Source organism: Perna viridis, chromosome 8 (assembly GCF_037379345.1).
Source record: "Perna viridis isolate PV_CMFRI_1.1 ecotype Kerala chromosome 8, ASM3737934v1, whole genome shotgun sequence".
Lineage (NCBI taxonomy): Eukaryota > Metazoa > Mollusca > Bivalvia > Mytilida > Mytilidae > Perna > Perna viridis.
In genome coordinates, this window is record NC_142452.1 from 8,655,511 (window position 1) to 8,679,344 (window position 23,834).

Sequence of the window (23,834 nt, forward strand, 5' to 3'; positions counted from 1 at the left end):
ACTTTCATTTGTTTCAAATTTAAAGACCTCACGGCCTTTAACCACTCTGACAGAGAATCAATGTCTTCTTGTTCTAGTTTTATCCATTTTCATGTCTGTTTTCCATGTCCGATCTTCGTCCCTAGATTACATTCTTTTGATTACCGCTATAAACTTGGTTCCCTTGATTACTCTTCTATAGTGTACCTTAAATTTTCATGATTTAAAAAAAATAGACAAAGAGTTTCAATCTAACTTTTGACCATGTTTTTCAATTAAAGAAATGTCAAAAATAATTTTTATGTCCATTTAAGAGAAAAAAAGGACGAACTTTGGTACACCAGGACAGGTCAAACTAAAAATATACTTTTTCTACTTTCACTTTTATTTTGAGTTCATACAATAGACCTCTTTTCTGAAGCATTATTTTTCATGAAAATACTGTTTTCATCAAAAACAAGTTTTTTGTGTCATAGGTTGATATTTACCCTGTACTTTTGATGAAAAATGATAGTCATTTGCCAAGAAACAAAACAGGAAAAGGCAAAAAGGAAGCGCACTATATTTTTTAGCCTCCATGTTTTGACGTACACCCGCTCCGGAATATTTAATACAAGACTGATACCTATTACTAATAAAAACTTTTAGGTATCTTTAAATGTTGTTGTTTTTTCTACAACTGTGTTCAATTTCCAACTTAAAGATATCTCTGTCCTCCTGCTTTCATGTGAATTTTTGTTCCAATTTTCATACAGGTACTCTTTAACAGTATTTCAAATATCTCAAACTTTGCAAAAAAGACAAGTTATTGATAAAAAAAATTAAGTTACCTTTTTAAACATTAAAGGTGGTCTGTATTGATAAGACAAATGCATTTCCTATTCTATGAATACCAAATTGTTTCAAAATCTCAATTTTTTTGGCCCACATTCACAAAAAGTTAAGTTTGGACCCCCTTTTTTAGCCTTCACACAAGGAAGCCTCTTGACAATTCAAAATCTGCTTACTGAAACAGCCAATTGAATTTTTGAAACTTTTAATAATAACAACTGCAATCTATTGGTCATCTTTTAATCTATTTAAACATTGCTAATTTCCAAATTTAGTAAAAATATGCCATAAAAGTAAAAAAAATGAGGCTTTGCATCACTTTATTCCATTTGAAGTTGCTCCATTTAGTGTAAAATATGGTAAACTAGATCAATGATGTACACAGCAATTACAATTTTTGGCCATTCAAAATAATGGCATTTTTTAAAAATAAATTTCTGCTGCAGATTAATAGTCTTGTTTGCGACTATTTCCAGTGGAGAAATCAAGTTACAGCCAAATTAATTTCATTGTTAGAGCAGTTTGTAGTTTGAAGTTAAGCCTAATGCATGATGTTGAAAACAAAATCTTAAATTAGCAGTCCTCAAAATCTTAAGATTGAGAAAACTTCATTCCACTACAGTGTGTGAGTATGATATACATATGATTCAAGAGTATCAGAGACTTAATCACGAATGGATGTATACAGAAGTCATATCTAAAACTCCTGAGCAACGAACATCCTTTGATAAGCTTAAAATGAATCAAGTTAACAAATTTGAGACTATATAACATCAGTTATATTAAACATTCGCTTGTCTTCTCCAAGAAAGGCAAAAACAGATGGCCGTTACTTAATATAAAAGTCACGTGATCAAAAACAGACGGCCGTTACTTAATATTAAAGTCATGTGATCAAAAACAGATGACCGTTACTTAATATAAATGTCACTTGATCAAAAACAGATGGCTGTTACTTAATATAAAAGTCACTGGATCAAAAACTTTATTAAGCAAAACGCTCTAAATCTATATAACAATTTTAATATTATTAACCCTGTGTAAAGATAAAATAGTGTAGAAATGTACTAAAAATTAGTATCACAATCATCAATAACAGCACAATTGTATGAACATTGCCAGATCCTTGGACGGAATATTGAGAACAGTATCACAGTCGCTATGTATATCAACATGGTATTTAACAGATGCTTGGACAGAATATTTGGACAACCATACTATATATGTAACACAACAGTTTTTTAAATATTCTAAATCTGAGCATGACTATTGAAAGAGAGTAGCCATTGCACTCCAGTGCATGATAAACTTGTATTAAAAACATCATGTTTACTAGAATTCAGGGAATAAGTAAACACATCAAGTGAATTAACTACTCCAGTCAAAAACAAAAAAACAGATTTTTTTTAAAGAAACGAAACAAAAAAAATATGGTGTAAAGTTCACTTATGTTACAAAATTAATAATAACCCAAAAAAAGATTGATCATATTATGGTAGTAAATTAACAATAAGAACACAAAACTATAAAAATATGATTGCACTAAACATGTATATAGATAAACTGCAGAAGTATTAATATTCTTTTATAGGAAAGTACTTAATAATATTCTAGCTTTAAGACATACTAAATTTTCTATATACATGATTAAGTATAGAATTAAAAAAATAATACTGTTGACTAATTTCATGTAATAAGGAATAAATATCAAGCACTGCATAAATAATATAGAGATGAACTTCTTGGGCAAGTTTAGATTAGTACATAACAGAAGCAAGTTCTATTTCATCTATTTTCTAGGTTGAGGTGTTCTAGGTTTTGGGGTTGAAGGTTTTTCTTCTAAAGCAGCCCTCTGTCCGGCATTTAACTGTCCGTATGCTTCCTGTACATTTCGTCCTCGTCCTGCTGTTTGCTGTAAATAACGAGGAATGAAAACACAATAAGAGCATAGAACACACGCATTGGAATCTTAATCAACAAAATGTAAGAAGTAAAAAGTTACTGATTCCTGCAAAACACTCAAAAACTCATTGACATAATCAATGGCTTGAACACTTTTCATGGAGGTAATGAACAGATGCGCTTTAAGCGCATAATACACCCTTTTAACTTGTCCTTATGCTTTTAATGAATTTATATGATCAGCTAGAAATACTGTGAACCTTGTCAAATTACCCCCCTCCCCTCCAAAAAAAAGTAAATAAAAAATGTACAAAAAATTTGGCACTATCAAGGCTACCTCAAGTTTAACTAAGTTTCCGGCTTTTTTTAAAGAGTAAAACTTCATAACACGGAAACGTAAAATTTGACATTTATACAAATCGAAAGGGAGCTTGCGTCAATAGATATGAACAATTCACCAGTTTCATAAAAGTAGGTGAAAGTGTTTTTGAGTTTTTGTCCAAAAACTTGAAAACCCCCTTTTTTAAGTATAAAAATTCATAACACGGAAACAAAAAATCTGAAATTTATAAAAATCGAAAGGGAGCTTACATCAATAGGTATGAACAATGCACCATATTTTCATAAAAGTAGGTGAAAGTGTTTTTGAGTTATTGTCCGAAAACTTGAAAATCCCCCTTTTTTAAAGGAAATAAATTCATAACACGAAAACGAACAATCTGAAATTTATAAAAATCGAAAGGAAGCTTACGACAATAGATATAAACAATGGACCAAAATTTCATAAAAGTTTGTGAAAACGTTTTTGAGTTTATTGTCCGAAGTGTGGACGACGGACGGACCCATAATACGTCCCGTTTTTTGACGGGCGTATAAAAACTAAAGGGAATGTTCAACAGTAGGGGCATACTTATTACTGAGAAGGGTGGTCAAGATAACAGATAAAACCAGTGTTGACAACTGAATCCACCAGCTAAAATTTAACAAACTGATCAATATTAAAACCATGAGCATAAGCCATGGTCAGTTAAATTGTAATCGTAATACTACTTTTTTAGAAGACCAACCGTTTTGTAGTCACAGCATGTCTGACAGATAAGACTACAAAGAAGAAAGGGAGAAATATAATTGATATGGACATATTCTATGATCGGAAAGCTTACGGCACCCATACCTATAGACACTAGACATTGACTAGTTAAAAAGTCATGTCAATGCTGCATAATGTACATGTATCATCCATTGATCATTGCTACCAATTGTGTTGCTCCCTTAGTATAACATACTTACCCTTTCTTGGTACCGCCGTTCGTAGTAGTCCATATCACTCTCGCTTGGTTTCTTCATCTGAGATATTCTCTCTGCCATGTCTGAAAAGATCTCATCCTCGGGGTCTATATTGTCTGAAAATTATACACATAAAAGAGACACCATGAAAATTCGAAACATATGAAAGAATAATTTTCCTCTCAGAAAAGAAAAAATGAATGCTTGGATACCTTTTTTTTTAAATTAACAAATATACAATTTTCTCCTTATTTTCATAGAATGATTAATTAAACTGAATGTCATCAAATGAAATTGTACAGTAAAAATTAGATATCGCAAAATTTACGTGTCCGTGAAGTTATCTATGACCCAGTAGTTATCTGTCCAGAGAATATACTGACCTCCCTTTATTGCCTTCTTCTTCATCTGGTGGGCCTTGATGGCTTGGACATTAGACCTTAGGAATGGATTATCATCAGATGTAATGGACTGCTCCAGAAAACCTTTGTTTGGGGCACCTGTCATAGTTAAATGAATTTTAAGATACGGTTACTTTACATTTCTGGCATACTTAAACATGTTTTTTTACCCATAAAAAAGTTGTTAATTCTGAAGCACTAGTATTTACTGAGGTTGATTAATGTATGTCAAAGACCCACCAAAATCATTGATTTGGTCATTCGATTGTTGCACGTACGAGATGAAAATGGATTATACATGAAACACTCACTTCGGAAGAGTTATCGTTCCTGATTTGGTAGATTTACACAATGTAAGTGAGAGACGACTGTATGGGTTTTCTCTCAAATAAAGGGTAATACAAAATTACCAAACTGATACACCAAATATAGATCTGTACACATATAAGAATGCCGTTACGTTAACACATGGTGTATGTAGATTGATTGATTGTTGGTGTTTAACGCCAAAGCAGCAATATTTCAGCTATATCCAGGTGATGAACATGAAATGGATGATAAAATGAACATGAAATGGATGATAAAATGAACATGAAATGATGATGAAATGAAAAATGGATAAGGACACAAGCATAGTAGGGTCGGAGAATTTTGACTGCCACTGAAAATAGGGAGAGGGGTAGGGTCAGGTAATTTAGCCTCCTGCGGCGGAGCTCAAAGATTCCTACTCCTATCAAATACCACATCTTTCCCAACATATTGCAACACTATGATTTGCGGTCAGGTTTTCTGTATTATTGCATGACGACGTCCAATATGCAACATGACAGGGGTACCCCAATCCACCACCTGAGGAACACAACCGCATTGCTCTGTGTGCAGAGCGCCCTAGCCCCGGCCACTATTTTGAGCACTATTTAGTCGCCTTTTTTCGACAAGCTTAGGGCTGCTGCGGGCCTATTCTTTTGATACCCAGACCCGCACTAGGCGTATATAGATCGAAAAAGCATGATGCCATCATTTGTTTGGTAGCTTTTACTACACCATGAATCACCTCTACCCTTGGCAATGGATTGTTACTTAAAACATAAGCTTTGACTTCTTCAGTAAACTGACTCAGAATTAGTTTCTCTGTCATTATTTCAAATGAAGTACATACCTCTTCCACTTGGGTCAAGCCTCATGTATCCATCAGCTAAAGAGGAAAAGCCCGTTATCCCACCCATGGCAGCATACGGAGTAGCCTGACCTATAGGGTGCCCTCGGGCCTCGCGTTCATCGGCAGTTTCCACTATCATTTTGTGTTGTTTGTACGATCCACTGCATCCACATGTAAATGAGCTAGTAAAGCCTGTACACTTAATACAGCCTCCTACAAGTGAAAAAAAATAAAATTAATTTATGACTACCGGTATTTAACTCACTTATAGCCAAGCATTGCTCTAGTAAATAAATGCTAGAGGTCTCTTGATTTGCTATGTGGATTTGGTGCCACTGTTTAAGGTATATAAACCTCTTACGTTTTACGTAAAATATCCATGGGGATAGATTACATAAAAAAACATAACGATCTCCGAAATGTCATTAAAAAATTCAAATCCTTACTCTTTTTGCATCTATAGGGTTCTTCCTCTGAGTGTTCATCGGAGAGATGTTTACACGTGCACCGGATGGGTTGACTTCCGTTGAGTGGTACAAAGTGGTAACTGACACACTTACACCCCTTTACCCTGCAGGGCAGCTTTATTGGTCTCTCCTTTGGTATCTCTTCAAAATCAGTTTTATGTTGTTTATACCTGAGTGAAAATATAAAAAAAATAACGATTTCTATAAAAAAAAAATCAGCGTTTTTGTTTTACTGTTTAATCGTGAAATGGTTTCTACATTTCTTCCAGTATAGTTAATTCGAAAAAAAAACAAAGCAGTACAATAAATTGTCCAACAGAATGAACTACCAGAATATATGTAATTTCACCCGTGTTCGACCAGAGCTCCATTAGAAATATAAACTAGATTTACCTGTGAGTACAGAAACAAGGTGTCTCAGGACCAACCATCTTACAGTCCATTCCTGTAGGTGCAGAATAACTGACAAATAGTCTATTCTTCATCCTCTAAAATATATGAACATCGTTTATTAAATCAGTTAAGTGAATTTTCAGTAAAGATAGATTGCTCTTTACAATGACCATATCTCGCTTAATTACTGCTTAAAATAAGGCATTGGTATATCATTAAGATATGTGTGGTTTAGTATCGTAAATTATGGCAATGTAAACGATTAAAAATATGGATACATGCAAATAATAAAATATATATTAATAATGAGACCAAGCCAAACACCATATAAAAAGTGTATGGTGTCTTGTCAATATGGACAATGATCTATTTGTGGAATAGTCCATGCGCTGGGGGGTCCACCGTGCACCCCCCACTCATCAAGTAGGGTACTAGAAAAAAAAATGCCCATTGCAGGTGAAATGAAAGAAGATGTGAAATTCCGAAAATTTCCCCTTTTTATGAAAAACTCATTATTGTCACATTGAAACTGAAAAATACAGTCTAAAATGAGAAGATATGTTAATAAAACAATAGTACCCAGTATGTCTAATGTACACCATTTATATGCCAAAAATTAACATTTTAATTCATGTTGAGGTATTTTTTTCATGGGTAGGGTGGCGATTTTTCACTTAACTTGATTTGGAAAAGTTCAAATATTCATTACTTGGGCTCACTTGGAGGCTAAGACACTATATATATGTTGGGCACATCATAATCTTATTAATGAATACCTCAATATAAGTTTAACGGTGTCAGTATGATGTGATGCGAATTCTGTTTGATACTGAGACCAGTTTTCTAAAGGTAGGGGTAATATTTTAAACATTTTTTGAAAATTCATTCTTGGAAATTAATTTTTCGTGGTTTATTTATATAGAAAAAATTAAATTATCTATCGAATGACACCAAATTTGAGACGTTTTAGTTGAGCAATAACTTGTAGAATCTAATTTATGTGACTTTTTATCGAAAAATCTTATTTTTCGCTTTTTTGGATAAATTCTGCCTATAAAAATCCCCAAAGTTCATCAAAAGAACCTCAGAAGTATTAATTGTGATAATAATAAAGAGAAAATACCAAAAATAAGCTGCATTTTGTATTTTGTACTGAAGCATAAATACTCTAGGGGTTTTGAAATGAAAAAATATGTCAATTTAAGCGATTTTTTGGTGGGGTACGAGTACATTTTTTTATTTTTTTCTCAAACCCTTAACTTTTTTGGTACCGTTGTAAAGCTGAGATGTAGGGCTATATGATGATACATATATATTTACTTCGTTTTGTGGAAAGAAGAAATTCGAAGAACCAAAAAAAATTGATTTTTGCCTCAACGAAGTATAAAAAGTAGCCAAAAAAATACAATAATGCTTCAGTTTATTTTTTGGTGTCAGAAATGGGAGGTATAAGGGTACCTAAAAATCATATTTTGGTTGATGAGTGGGGGATGCACATGGGTTATCTCAGCCCACGTACTAGAAACACCTCTACGGATTTATTAATTTAAGGATTTCGATGTACACGTCTCTTAACCTGTGAAAAAAAATGCCCTTCAAGCATTTCATTTCCATTGTGCTCTATGTTCCAGTTTACTTCACATGACACAATGAAGTATCGAAGAAAATATAATGACATACCCCACAAGAAAGTTCTTCTGATACCTTCAGAAAACTAGATATCATTGAGATGGGGGCCATCTCTGTGGGCCCGATGTCTACGAAATATGAAATAATAACAGTTCTAAAGAAATAGAGAGGACACAATTTGTTAAGAATGGACGGATGGACAGTACGACCGAAAGACAGACCTTTGAAGTTGTACATACATTATGACACACCCTCTGTTGTTGGTTAGTATACGTGTCATGTATAAACTTTAAAATCATAACGGTTCTCAAGATATAGAGCGGACACGATCTTTACCACAGGACATGGGGTAGTCAACTAAAACCAAAGTTTTTGACCTTGACCTTTGACCTAGGAAGTTGTACATACATTATGACAAACCCTCTGGTGTTGGTTAATATACATGTTTAAGTATAAAGTATGAAATCATAACGGTTCTCTAGATATAGAGCGGACGCGAATTTTTTACGGACTGACAGACTGATCACTATAGGGCGATCCGCCTAAAGCGGGGCCCTAATAAGACAAACAGAAATGAAAAATTAATATAAGCTAATGCAATAATCACAGAAGCACTAGTTTGCACTTTTCAAACAGCTATTTCCAAGGATTTGAAGCACACCGCGTCGAATGTAATTTATCATAAATCACCCACCATAGGCAAGACTTTCTTCTTGTACTCCTCAAACTGATCCGGTGTCATCAGTTCGCCGCCATCATCATCCCCGACAATTCTGAAAGCAATACGACCATTTTAATGAACTTAATTAAATTTGATTGAAATCTGAAGACTAATATCTAATTTTTACGCGTGTCATATATTTCAATCACATCTTTGACTTTTTGCGTTGAATTTCGTATGACGTCATTATCCGAATCCACGAAAATTTGGGAAAATCTTTTAAGTTTTGTATAAGTGATAGCTCAAAACTCTTTTTTATTGTTACATAATTACAATTAACGTTGCTGTCGACGTCTGAATATGATTGACTAGTTGGCAAGCTCAGAGAGAAAAGACACCCGACTCGAATGAAGTTAGTTATCTTCCTTTGGAGTCCCCGACAGTAAATATACTCTTTCATGACTATCTGCATGTGACGTCCAATTTCCCAAAATCCCTCAAGTGGTCTAAGAGAAATTTTAACACGTAAAACCCTCATGTTAGATTATCTCCACTTGGAATCCCCTGACAGTAATAATAATCCTTTATGCACACCTTCATGTGATGCCCAACATTCCTATAAATCTTATGTGGTTTAGGAAGAGTCGCTTACCAGAAGCTTGGACAGACCGACAAACAGACAGGGTGATTTCTTTATCATCCCAAAGTTTGTTCACGGCGATTATTATTAGCATTCGAAATATATAAAAAGAAAACTGCACCGTCAGTACATAACGTGTCTCTGAACTCTCTTGCAAATTCTAAAAGCATACCGACTATGCAAGGCTTTTAGGGGTAAACAAAGTTCTCTAAACACTTTACATGCTGAATAGGCCGTAGGCGTGAAATACGAAACACTAACTGCATGAAACACCAAAAAGCGGCCATGGAATAATTATTAATATGTACTTTTGCAACTCAGGTCCAGACGCATAGAAGTTATTCATTGCGTGGGTGTCAATGATTAATCTTACAGTTGAAATGAAAACTAAATTTCTGTCTGTTGCTGTTTGGCGCTTTGATCTATTCTGAACCAAGAAACTCAAATTGAAAAGACAATAAATACAATCATTTCAGCTTTAAAATTGTATATAATGTCATCGGCTTAGTTTCAATGCTTCCCGTGTGTGTTATACATTAAACAGTGCTAAGGTTTATTTTACATCGATTTGAAACATATTCATTATAAATGACTGATATAGGTGAATAAATGAAAACTTACCTTCGGTATTCCAGATACTCGTCCACAGCCTTAGCATTGGCATTGTCAAACTTCAAATGGTACTGTCTTTCCGCCATTTTTACTTTTTACCTGGATGTTTATATTAACTACCGGATCAATTTGTTTATATTCAAATGCATTAAGCGTATCTTTGATTTAATACTTGCTACACCCTGAATTTAAATATCAAAATTAAAATACTTTTTCATAACTGGCAAATCGATAAGAATTCAATTAGTTGTCAACTGTTTGAAACATTAAATAAATTGGTACTTTAATGTAACTGAACCTAAGACTATTTGAGGGGAAAAAAAGATGTTGAGAAATGTGAATGACACAACAACCCCTGAACAGTGAATATATTATTTTAACCAACTTACTACAATATGTATAGAAATATCCATCCTTTATGAATCGACAATTTCGAGAGCTGGTCTTGTACTATAAATTTACGATTTTTTTTATAATTGAAAAAAAAAAAAACCAACAAAACCTTCATGAGAATTTTTATAAATATTTGATTCATCGAGATATGAACTTATTTTAAATTATGGTGAAATCATATGTATTAATAATGGACTCTGACTATGTCCTGAAATAAAGTTGGTTCATAAAAGTATCAATGCATGGCCTTTTCCATATTGGCTCTGTAACATGCTCTTGGTATAAATAATGGCCTCGGCCATGTTACAGGGCCAACATGGAAAGGGCCATACATTAATACTATAACTAACAATGAACAAAACATTGGCTATTGTCTATTCTGTGTATTGTTGCTTTTGTCAGTAACTAAGCTTTGTTATTTGTTGAAGGGTAGAAGGGCCTGTGTGATGTTGAATAATTGCTATGTACACAAAGAAACAGCCAGAAACGGGTATACCAACACATTTATATGTCCTATTGAGTATTATAATGACACGCCAAATTGTCATCTTTTACGGTTTTTAAAGGAAGGTCCCGTAACTCGCAAACAAAAAGCAAACAAAAAGCAAACAAAAACAAAACAAAACAAAACAAAACAAAACAAAAACAAACAAAACAAAAACAAAAACAAAAAACAAAAACAAAAAATGGATGCAATGAAAACAAATCAGAAGAAAGTTTCTTCCTATGATACAAACATTGTACTTTTTTTTTGTCGAAAATATGTCAGAGTTCGAGGTGTCGTACAACATAGTGGAAAGACGGACGGACGAACGGAAATATATATTCTGACGGTTGGAAGGGAACGGACAGATTTTACATTTTGACAAGCGAATGAATAGAAACATACTTTCTGGCGGACACACAGGCAAAATACATCTCATGGCGTGCGTGCGGTACATAAACACACCCTCTGACGGGTGTATAAAATTGGCAGAATGGGAATCGATTGGCAAGGAAGGACACGCAGTTCAGGATCTTGAAATCTGACACACGAAAAATATAAATATATTAAATACACCGGACTTCACGATACTGCTGAAATAGTTTACCTTGAGTTCACACGGTCCAATAAACCATGGACTTTGTTATTCAATTTCGGTTATTGTGCTAAATGGTAATCAAGGTAACCAAGACTGCAGAAATCAAAGGAATGTGATCTAGGGACAGTGGCCAAACAGGGAAAACAGACACACAAAACAAAGAAAATGAAATAACCAAAATAATACGTAAAAAGCAACACCACTAAAAACTGAGCATAGACCAGATACACCGGTAGGGCAAGCGTCCTCTGCTTTTCTAAAAACAGCCGCCGAAAGAACTCATAAAAAGTTAAGTCCAGGGTAGACAAAAGAGGATAGGAAATCTGACACATTGAAAAAAATCGGTTCTCATGGTGCAGGTGGATACACCATTACGATCCTGAGTTCCTGATGACTACCATAAAATTTCTGTAGTGATCACTTCAATCTTGTGGCAACATAACCCTGTTTCAGAAGCCTAATTGTAAAAAAGTCTATATTTATATCATTATCTATAAAATCAGGTTCAAATCCAGTTCTACTGTTAAAATCACCCATTAAACAAATGTTTATATGAGAAGAAGATAATCTCTCGTTCTGTATGGTCAAACGTACCATTTTGGAAATATTTTAATTGAACCTTCAGGTGGAATTTAATAATATCATCATTCAACTTAGTAAGTTTTGACGAATTTTTAAACAACATGACAAACTGTGATTGAATTTCGATGATTTTTATGTACTTTCTCAAGATTGCTTGTATGCTAAAGTTACACCACCTGATTTTTAAAAAAATCTTTTTCTGTTTTTCATCTTTACAGTATACATGTACTCTGTTACTTCTATAGAATCAAGTTCATCGGTTTTTGTTTCTTGTAGACAGGTAATATTATGATCAAACATAAGGTTACTAAATTAGGGGTAATTCAAACGAGATTTTAGGCCACAACAATTCAAATTTAGCAATTTAAGAAAATTTGAGTGATCAGCATTGTTGATGCTATAGATAAATCATTATCAGTTTTGCTACACATGGAAATATTTTATTCATTTACATAACAATTTGAATTAATAGCATTGTCTGGAGTAACATCAGTATCATTAGACACATTTAAGGGATATTATTAACCGCTACAGTATCAACAATAATGGTACAGTTTTCTCTTAGGCAGTCCTATGCTCTCGGAGGAGTTGTAGAGTTAAGACATTTCGATAGTTTGACCACTAGCACTATCAGGTGTGGACAACATAGGTCCTTTTCCTTGCGATCTTCTTTCAACATCTACGGCATGATCAACATTGTGTTTGTTATTTTCTGTTGCAAAATATAATTCGTTGTCAATTTACAGACGGTCCCTATATCACGACGTTCTTTTTCTGACGCTTTGCTTCTTTCTGAATTGGGTATAGTCTCTTCCTTCTGTCCTCAATCTCCTAAGGGAATTGTCGCCGTATTCCATATGACGTATGACGGAGATTGCAGGCATTGTCCAGCATACCTTGGAGATCTTTATAATAAATAAAACGAGCAACGATTGGAAGTCTTCCTCTAGGACTTGGACTAAAACGGTGCACGTTTCCAAGCTCTATGTGGCAGCTTATACATGTACCTAGCTCGTTTTGTACGAATACCATCAAGAGTCTTTCTCCTCTTTTCTTACTTCGTGTAACCCAGTTAACACCAGATTGTACTTTGAAGATATTTGATAGTTCTTCCCTTATGGTTTTATTTGACTGTGGTGGTGTATTTGTTTCTGATATACTTGATACGTCTAAGCTTCTAGCTTCTTCCAAGGCTGCTATTCGTCAGTATAGTGCTTTCATTTTAGTGTAGGGTTTTGGTTTTTAAATGCCCTTTGTGTACCTTGGATCGACTTTTCTAACCTTTTTTTTAAGAGTCATGACTAATTATGTGTTTAGTGGTTGTCTTTATTTGGGCATTGTCAAGGTCGAATATATCGCTAACACTCTGACAGCTCGTCTCAAAGTCAGACACATTTTTAATAAGTTCACTATGTTCTGTTTCTGACCTTCTCACCGTACCAGATACGCTAAGTACTGTTTGATTAAACCCATCAACTCTTTTTTTTTATTTTGTCCATCTTAGATTCGAACTTTTCAGATTTTTTTCCTATAGTTATGTTAGTAACAAGCTGTAGAATCAAGTTTAATAAAACATTTGAGTCTCTCTTGTGTATCAATATAATTTTCCGAATTTCGGATATTAGCTTAGAGGTCTCACTCAATGACATGGTTGTTTTCCGATTGGTCAACGTGTAAGGTCAATAGTCAGTGTTCAGTACTAGTACCAGTACTTATAGTGCTACTACTACGTTATCTAGAAAGTCCAAAGTCCAAATTCAATACTATAATAATCATGATAATGAAATATGATCAATATAATGCTTGCAATGTGCCTGTTTAACAGATTAAGTACGTTTGTTTAACGTTAGCCTTGTAATGTTACGAATCCTATAGCTTATAGATGTTTTGTCAATTAAGATTAATTTTACATAATGTATAGGCCCAAACAAAAATAAATTAAAATAACCCATACAAAAATAAATTAAAACAGCCCATACAAAAATCATACAGAAACTAAAAATCAAAACTAGAATATTGTAGAGTTTGCTATGAGTTTATTGTGATTTATTAAATGGCTCATACCAAGCTCATTAGATTTATTACTACCCAATGTTCAAGCTCGTGAGTTTTGTACGAGTTATTTTCCATAATATGATTTGAATATGGTTTATTACTAAGGTTATCATGTTTAACATTTAAGTTATAAACTTTGGATACATGTTGTGTGGTAGTTCCATACAATTTATTAACTGGGCACTGAAGGATTCTTGATTTTTATTTGAGTTATTGTCATTGAAAATTTATATCAAATGTGCTCAGCACAACTTATTATCTGATCTCACCTACGGTGTACGGTGGCAGAATGCGGCCATGAAAAAAAAATATGTTGTTCCCTCAAGAAAGTATGTAGTTTAAATAAGATAAGTTTCTCGTTCCCTTAAGAAAATGGGTGGTTCCCACAAGATTCATATCTCGTTTCCTCAAGTTAATATGCATTCTCACAAGATAATATGGCGTTCATACAAGAAAATATGTCGTTTCCTTAAGATAATATGTCGTTCTCACAAGATATTATTTCGTTCCCTCAACACAAATAATATAATGCTCTTCCCTCAAGAAAGTATCTAGTTCCAACAATAGGTGTCTTGTTCCTTTAAGAAAATATGTTGTTCCCTCAAGATACTATTTCGTTTACATTAGATGTATAAATTGTTCCCTCAAGATACTATGCTGTTCCCACAAGATACATGTATCGTTCACTTAAGATAATATGTCGTTTTAACAAAATATTATGTCGTATTATCTTGTGGGAACGCTATGTCATTTTTAGGGAACAATATATGTATCTTGTGCGAACAACATATTTTCTTGAAGGAACGACATATCATCTTGAGAGAACGATATATGTATCGTGGGAACGACATATTTCTTGAGGTAACGAGGGTCTGTGTGAGCTTCTCCAAATAAAATCATACGAATAAAAAAAGTGACTGTGCACAGGGGTTTGTTTGGTTGTCTACTGTTTGCAACTGCCAAAGTTAAAAAAAAAAGATATCACATAGGTATATATAAAAAAGGGGCACCCTTATTAGTCGGACTAGTACAAAGCAGGGTCTGTGTGAACATGGTCAAACGTTCTCCTGACATGCAGGAACTATCTTTCATATGACGTAAAACCACATTCTTTCGATCAATCAACTGTATTTCTTTTATTTTGTATGGCGGAAAAGCTTTCCATATTTTCTTTTAATTTGTATTGATAACTATTAAGTATCTATGTTCTCCCAATGCCAACCAACTATTAAATTCTCCTAACTTCATGTCTAATACAATCACCCAAGACTCAATTAATTTATAGATGTCAACAAACTTTCGATACAATTTATTTTTGTTTAAGTCCATTGAAATTATTGGTACATTTTTTGTGAAAAATAATATGATCTGACCTTAATCTGGAAATGTATGAAATGAAGGACTATCTCACTTAAATAAGATCTCTCACTATATAAACGCTACGCTAGTGAAATTATAAAATTCTATTTCTTCTAGATTGTTGAAATTCAGCCAATGCTATAACTTTAACTACTTTCTTGTTAAAATTTTGTCTTTTAATTTCAGCATATCAATTTCTTTTAATTCTGGGCGATATTTACACCAGTTTCGTTATTTTCCTGCATAAATGTATGCAGATAAGTTGGGAGAACTTCAAACCCCTCATGGAGGAATCCCGAGACTATAATTGTTTTTATCGCTTATTTTCGTGTATGGAAGACGCCCGAGAATACAAACATTATTAAGCATGTTTAAGCGAATCACTGACGTCACAGTAAATGTACAGTATCTATATATAAATGGTCATTTAAAATGCATTGTAGATTGCACAACTGTAGATTGTAGAGCAACAAAGATAATAAAAACTTATAGTGTTGTAATTGTACAGGTCCCAAACAGTGAGAAAATGGCGAGTACGAGTACCGCCTTGCCGGGTAATCGGTTGATTGAAATAGTATTTTCATTCGACACAACAGGTTCAATGTCCTCTATTCTGGATGAAGTTCGTGGAAGACTTCAGGACATGATACAGCGTCTCCAGTCTGATATCAGCGGAATCAGAATAGGCGTTATTGCTCATGGCGATTATTGTGATAAAGATGTATTCTATCTGACAAAAGAAATTGACCTGTGCCAAAACGTGGCGGAATTGTGCCAATTTGTACAAGATATAGAAGGCACTGGCGGAGGAGACGCTGACGAATGCTATGAGTACGTTTTGCGCATGGTCAGAGAAAAGATTTCATGGACACCTGGTTCACAAAAGATTCTTGTAATGATTGGTGACGCTAACCCACACGAACCTGACTATGACTTAAACACAGACAACATCGACTGGCGGGAGGAACTTAAACTCATGAAACACTCGGTAAATGTGGTATTATTTGGTTAATAAAACATTGATCTGTAAATTTACATGGCTTTTTGACATTTAGCTGTGCTTCGAGTGATACATGACAAGATAAACATCCGTCACGAAAAGAGTTCATGAAAGTATTTCAACAAATTTGGATTATCTAATATTTCTGTATGAAAAACAATTTTGTTTTTCTCATTTTTCAAAGTTTCGAAAGTAATTTTTACTAACTTTTCAGGGTTTGAAAGTATATGGAGTTCAAGTCCATTTAAACGAATCAGCTGTTGACTTTTATACAAAGTTAGCGTCAGAGACGGATGGCCACTACCTTAAATTGACGCAATTTTCAAATATCTGCGATATGATGTTGGCTATTTGTTATGCTGAACGTGGCGAAGATTTCCTTATGGTAAGAATTCGATACTCTAAATGCTCAACGAAAGTAAAACTCATTGTAAAAATTATGCACAAAGGACTCTTTAGCACTGTATGATTATTCAAATGAAATATGATTTAATTCCATGCAATAAACGGTGGTCTGGAGCTTTAATTTCTTTAGCAAATCGCGTTTTGGTTTATTTATGGTCGATATTTTCAATTTTAAACGAAATCGAAATTACCGATTTTGGCAGCTACTGTCATTTTAAAAGAATTTCACATTTCTACACACTCACTTTGTTTTTATTTTAGAATTATGAGAACGAGGTTCGGTCTCGGTTTGGAACATCTAGGACAGTTCCTGAAGACATTGATGGAATGTTTGGAACATTAAGACGAGACGACTCTTTGAAGAGCACTTCCAGCATCACACCGTCCACATCTGTAGCACCAGTTCTGCCACAAATAGCAAGCATTCCCCCAGCCAAAGTAGCACGGGTCAAACCAATTCAGAGAAAACGAAAGGCAGAAGCATCAACAGTAAATAAAAACAAAAAATCTAAGATCACTCCATTAAATAGGAAAAGGAAGATTGGTGACTTACCGATCGATGACAAGAAAGCTACAAAGAAAAGAAAAAATGAAGAGTCAAAGTTGGTAAGTATCCATAAATTCCATGTATGTTCGATGAAAATGAAATGCAAGATAACGATTCTATTCTCGACTTGTATGGTACAATTATGAATTTCCTTCATCCTACTACTGCAAATGATCAATCTGAAAAGAACATCCAGTGCACCAAAATTTATAAAACAAAAATTCCAAAGTTGTGAAATCAAATCCACTTTTACCTGGACCAAGATATAGATTTATCTATTGCACGTGATCCCAAAAATGTTTGGCCGTTAGTATACATGTTACAATTTAAAACTTTCACTTGCAGGGCCTTAAGTGCAGAGAACAGATTCCAACTTCGGAGTTTGACAAAAGCTGTAGGTGTAAAGAAAAGACGAAATGGCAGCTAGTATACACGCCAGATGAAAATTATAAAGTACCCGGATTTAGATTAAGACGTCTTAGCAATGGAAACAAATACTGGAAAAAGATTATTGCTTTCCACAAAATGGCAAATGACAGTGGTATATACGAATTAGCTGTTCAAACTAAACCTTGTAAAAGGCTACAGACAGTTTATAGCAGAGTTTATCATTCTAAATCGACTAAAATGAGAAGTAAAGACTGGGAAAATGTATTATTCCAATCATTGTGGAAAAAATCTGACGTTATGAAATGTATCCGAAATGTTACCGCAAACAAAGGCTGTCGTGTATTTCTGAGACAATTAAAATACTCTTCAAAGTTAGAATCTGCAGTAGATAGGACAGACTACGCATGGAAACACACTAAGAAAAGAAGAGTCGTCAGAAATGGGATCCAGATTTCATGATTTCATAGTGAATTATCAACATGAATACTAATATTCCCGAATGCCATAAACAAACAAGAATTACCTTTACTGTTTTGCATCTTCTTATGTTTGAATATTTCATTTGTTTTTGTGTTGATGTTTATTATTTTCACGCCGTTATTCTATTCATTAAATATAAATGATCATTATCTCATGAAACTCTTGATGTCTTTTTAAAAAGGAGATTGGAACAATAATTAAATGAAATGCAGAATAAAATAGAAAAACTGTGAGCAAAGCTCACTATGTGTTACCCCGCTTCTCTCCCCCTTGGCTCACTGTGTGTTACCCCGCTTCTCTCCCCCTTGGCTCACTATATGTGACCCCGCTTCTCTCCCCCTTGGCTCACTGTGTGTTACCCCGCTTCTCTCCCACTTGTATCACTGTGTGTTACCCCGCTTATCTCCCTCTTGGCTCACTGTGTGTTACCCCGCTTCTCTCCCCCTTGGCTTGCAAAAAATACCAAAGTCTATACTTTGCATCAGGAAACTCCAAAAATCATTCAGATGGTTAAAAAGGAGGTGCACAATGGCATTATGTAATACCGAATTTGAGAAAGTTTTATCAAATTTCATTTAGCGGTTTCCGATGAGTTGCTGATTAGAACCCCCTACTTCGGCAACAAATGCTGTAGTCCATATTTTCATCAGGAAACCCCAAAAGTCATTCAGACGAAAACACAAAATAGGAGATGCACAATGACGTCATGTAAAATATAATCTAAAGTTTCATCCAATTCCATCGAGAGGAGTTGTGGTTTAGAAGAAAGGGTCCTCCTTTGGTCGGCAAATGATAAAGTCTAAAGTTTGCATCAGGAAATTCTAAAAATCAATCCGATGGAAAACAAAATAGGAGGTACACAATGTCATCATGTAATGAAGAATATGTGAAAGTTTGATCAAATTTCATCCAGAGATTTAAGAGGAGTTGCGGATTAGAATGGGATTGGATCGGACGAAGGGACAGACACCATGACCACTCTATATCGGCATAATGAATATGAGGTGTTAAATGGCATCATATTATAAAGAATCTGTGAAAGTTTCATCAGATTCCATTGAGAGTTTTCAGAGGAGGTGCGGATTTGAAGAGGGTCCTGCCTAAATCGACAAATGACTTAGTCCATATTTTGCTTCAGGAAAATCCAAAAATCATTAAAAAAAAACATCATAGTAGGTGCACAATAACATCAGAGGAGTTGCAGATTAGAGTAATGGACGGATAAAAGAACGAACGGACGGATAGACACCACGATTACTATATACCACCCGCTTTTCAAACGGGGGTATAAATTTTATATATATTACATAATGAAGAACAATTTAATCAAACTCCGCAGTAGTAAATTAATTTAAAACACTATCCAATTTTATCATGAGATGGGGGGTTTGGATTAACAAACAAAATATTCCCAATTTTAGCCGTATTTTTTTAACTCGGCCCAGGACAAAAATAATGATTTAAGATTCCGTCTACTACTCGACAATGTAGATTTTCATACATTATTTAACCTGGTTGCTGCTGAGAAATAAAATATTTCCTAATAAATCATAAGTTTTCATATGAGTTATTTGTATAAGTTATTACATGATCTTTTCTTTGTCTTTGTTCTGTCCAACATTGTCTTTAACAAAAAAAAAAAAAAAAAAAATGATCCCCATAGCCCGCTGTCTAATACAATTGTAGTAGATGTACAATAGATCCCGAGCTATATATTACGAACACTTTAAAAAAAAACAAAAACAAAAAAACATACGAACAAAAAAAGTGACTGTGCACAGGGGTTTGTTTGGTTGTCTACTGACTACTTGTCTAGGTATATCTAAAGAAGGGACACCCTTATTAGTCTGACTAGTACAAAGCAGGGTCTGTGTGAACATGATCAAACGTTCTCCTGACATGCAGGAACTATCTTTCAGGTGACGTAAACCCACATTCTTTCGATCAATCAATTGTATTTCTTTTATTTTGTATGTTTTGACATATGTAGATGTATTGTACCTTGTTGCGGAAAAGCCTTCCATATTTTCTTTTAAATTATATTGATAACTATTAAGTATCTATGTTCTCCCAATGCCAACCAACTATTGAATTCTCCTAACTTCATGTCTAATACAATCACCCAAGACTCAATTAATTTATAGATGTCAACAAACTTTCGATACAATTTATTTTTGTTTAAGTCCACTGAAATTATTGGTACATTTTTTTGTGAAAAGTAATATGATCTGACCTTAATCTGGAAATATATGAAATGAAGGACTATCTCACTTAAATAAGATCTCTCACTATATAAACGCTACGCTAGTGAAATCATAAAATTCCATTTCTTCTACATTGTTGAAATTCAGCCAATGCTATAACTTTAACTACTTTCTTGTTAAAATTTTGTCTTTTAATTTCAGCATATCAATTTCTTTTAAATCTGGGCAATATTTACACCAGTTTTGTTATTTTCCTGCATAAATGTATGCAGATGAGTTGGGAGAACTTCAAACCCTTCATGGAGGAATCCCGAGACAATAAACGTTTTTATCGCCGTTTATTTCCGTGTATGGAAGACGCCCGAGAATACAAACGCTATTAAGCATGTTTAAGCGAATCACTGACGTCACAGTAAATGTACAGTATCTATATATAAATGGTCATTTAAATGCATTGTAGATTGCACAACTGTAGATTGTAGAGCAACAAAGATAATATAAACTTATAGTATTGTAATTGTACAGGTCCCAAACAGTGAGAAAATGGCGAGTACGAGTACTGCCTTGCCGGGTAATCGGTTGATTGAAATAGTATTTTCGTTTGACACAACAGGTTCAATGTCCTCTATTCTGGATGAAGTTCGTGGAAGACTTCAGGACATGATACAGCGTCTCCAGTCTGATATCAGCGGAATCAGAATAGGCGTTATTGCTCATGGCGATTACTGTGATAAAGATGTATTCTATCTGACAAAAGAAATTGACCTGTGCCAAAACGTGGCGGAATTGTGCCAATTTGTACAAGATATAGAAGGCACTGGCGGAGGAGACGCTGACGAATGCTATGAGTACGTTTTGCGCATGGTCAGGGAAAAGATTTCATGGACACCTGGTTCACAAAAGATTCTTGTAATGATTGGTGACGCTAACCCACACGAACCTGACTATGACTTAAACACAGACAACATCGACTGGCGGGAGGAACTTAAACTCATGAAACGCTCGGTAAATGTGGTATTTGGTTAATAAAACATTGATCTGTAAATTTACATGGCTTTTTGATATTTAGCTGTGCTTCGAGTGGTACATGACAAGATAAGCATCCGTCACGAAAAGAGTTCATGAAAGTATTTCAACAAATTTGGATTATCTAATATTTCTGTATGAAAAACAATTTTGTTTTTCTCATTTTTCAAAGTTTCGAAAGTAATTTTTACTAACTTTTCAGGGTTTGAAAGTATATGGAGTTCAAGTCCATTTAAACGAATCAGCTGTTGACTTTTATACAAAGTTAGCGTCAGAGACGGATGGCCACTACCTTAAATTGACGCAATTTTCAAATATCTGCGATATGATGTTGGCTATTTGTTATGCTGAACGTGGCGAAGATTTCCTTATGGTAAGAATTCGATACTCTAAATGCTCAACGAAAGTAAAACTCATTGTAAAAATTATGCACAAAGGACTCTTTAGCACTGTATGATTATTCAAATGAAATATGATTTAATTCCATGCAATAAACGGTGGTCTGGAGCTTTAATTTCTTTAGCAAATCGCGTTTTGGTTTATTTATGGTCGATATTTTCAATTTTAAACGAAATCGAAATTACCGATTTTGGCAGCTACTGTCATTTTAAAAGAATTTCACATTTCTACACACTCACTTCTTTTTTATTTTAGAATTATGAGAACGAGGTTCGGTCTCGGTTTGGAACATCTAGGACAGTTCCTGAAGACATTGATGGAATGTTTGGAACATTAAGACGAGACGACTCTTTGAAGAGCACTTCCAGCATCACACCGTCCACATCTGTAGCACCAGTTCTGTCACAAATAGCAAGCATTCCCCCAGCCAAAGTAGCACGGGTCAAACCAATTCAGAGAAAACGAAAGGCAGAAGCATCAACAGTAAATAAAAACAAAAAATCTAAGATCACTCCATTAAATAGGAAAAGGAAGATTGGTGACTTACCGATCGATGACAAGAAAGCTACAAAGAAAAGAAAAAATGAAGAGTCAAAGTTGGTAAGTATCCACAAACTCCATGTATGTTCGATGAAAATGAAATGCAAGATAACGATTCTATTCTCGACTTGTATGGTACAATTATGAATTTCCTTCATCCTACTACTGCAAATGATCAATCTGAAAAGAACATCCAGTGCACCAAAATTTATAAAACAAAAATTCCAAAGTTGTGAAATCAAATCTACTTTTACCTCGACCAAGATATAGATTTATCTATTGCACGTGATCCCAAAAATGTTTGGCCGTTAGTATACATGTTACAATTTAAAACTTTCACTTGCAGGGCCTTAAGTGCAGAGAACAGATTCCAACTTCGGAGTTTGACAAAAGCTGTGGGTGTAAAGAAAAGACGAAATGGCAGCTAGTATACACGCCAGATGAAAATTATAAAGTACCCGGATTTAGATTGAGACGTCTTAGCAATGGAAACAAATACTGGAAAAAGATTATTGCTTTCCACAAAATGGCAAATGACAGTGGTATATACGAATTAGCTGTTCAAACTAAACCTTGTAAAAGGCTACAGACAGTTTATAGCAGAGTTTATCATTCTAAATCGACTAAAATGAGAAGTAAAGACTGGGAAAATGTATTATTCCAATCATTGTGGAAAAAATCTGACGTTATGAAATGTATCCGAAATGTTACCGCAAACAAAGGCTGTCGTGTATTTCTGAGACAATTAAAATACTCTTCAAAGTTAGAATCTGCAGTAGATAGGACAGACTACGCATGGAAACACACTAAGAAAAGAAGAGTCGTCAGAAATGGGATCCAGATTTCATGATTTCATAGTGAATTATCAACATGAATACTAATATTCCCGAATGCCATAAACAAACAAGAATTACCTTTACTGTTTTGCATCTTCTTATGTTTGAATATTTCATTTGTTTTTGTGTTGATGTTTATTATTTTCACGCCGTTATTCTATTCATTAAATATAAATGATCATTATCTCATGAAACTCTTGATGTCTTTTTAAAAAGGAGATTGGAACAATAATTAAATGAAATGCAGAATAAAATAGAAAAACTGTGAGCAAAGCTCACTATGTGTTACCCCGCTTCTCTCCCCCTTGGCTCACTGTGTGTAACCCCGTTTCTCTCCCCCTTGGCTCACTATGTGTGACCCCGCTTCTCTCCCCCTTGTCTCACTGTGTGTTACCCCGCTTCTCTCCCACTTGTATCACTGTGTGTTACCCCCCTTATCTCCCTCTTGGCTCACTGTGTGTTACCCCGCTTCTCTCCCCCTTGGCTTGCAAAAAAAACAAAGTCTATACTTTGCATCAGGAAACTCCAAAAATCATTCAGATGGTTAAAAAAGTGGTGCACAATGGCATTATGTA

At 34.5% G+C, this 23,834-nt stretch overlaps 3 protein-coding genes across 3 annotated transcripts; 2 read left to right on the plus strand and 1 right to left on the minus strand.

Annotated features, from left to right (window-relative positions):
• Nucleotides 1-1,033: 1,033 nt before the first annotated feature.
• Nucleotides 1,034-10,125, minus strand: LOC148609195 (protein FAM221A-like). The gene is made up of 8 exons (XM_088541144.1): nucleotides 9,971-10,125; nucleotides 8,743-8,821; nucleotides 6,420-6,514; nucleotides 6,006-6,196; nucleotides 5,560-5,772; nucleotides 4,383-4,499; nucleotides 4,003-4,115; nucleotides 1,034-2,722 (listed from the first exon to the last, which is right to left on the minus strand). The coding sequence occupies exons 1-8, from the start codon at nucleotides 10,045-10,047 to the stop codon at nucleotides 2,600-2,602; spliced, it is 1,008 nt and encodes a 335-aa protein (XP_088397270.1). The 5' UTR covers nucleotides 10,048-10,125; the 3' UTR covers nucleotides 1,034-2,599.
• A 5,750-nt stretch (nucleotides 10,126-15,875) lies between these two features.
• Nucleotides 15,876-18,481, plus strand: LOC148609196 (uncharacterized). The gene is made up of 4 exons (XM_088541957.1): nucleotides 15,876-16,420; nucleotides 16,647-16,817; nucleotides 17,099-17,443; nucleotides 17,730-18,481. The coding sequence occupies exons 1-4, from the start codon at nucleotides 15,959-15,961 to the stop codon at nucleotides 18,231-18,233; spliced, it is 1,482 nt and encodes a 493-aa protein (XP_088398083.1). The 5' UTR covers nucleotides 15,876-15,958; the 3' UTR covers nucleotides 18,234-18,481.
• Nucleotides 18,482-20,822: 2,341 nt separating this feature from the next.
• LOC148609197 (uncharacterized) lies at nucleotides 20,823-23,519 on the plus strand. Its single transcript, XM_088541974.1, has 4 exons — nucleotides 20,823-21,463; nucleotides 21,687-21,857; nucleotides 22,139-22,483; nucleotides 22,770-23,519. Exons 1-4 carry the CDS (start codon nucleotides 21,002-21,004, stop codon nucleotides 23,271-23,273), a joined length of 1,482 nt encoding a protein of 493 aa, XP_088398100.1. The 5' UTR covers nucleotides 20,823-21,001; the 3' UTR covers nucleotides 23,274-23,519.
• Nucleotides 23,520-23,834: the final 315 nt, after the last annotated feature.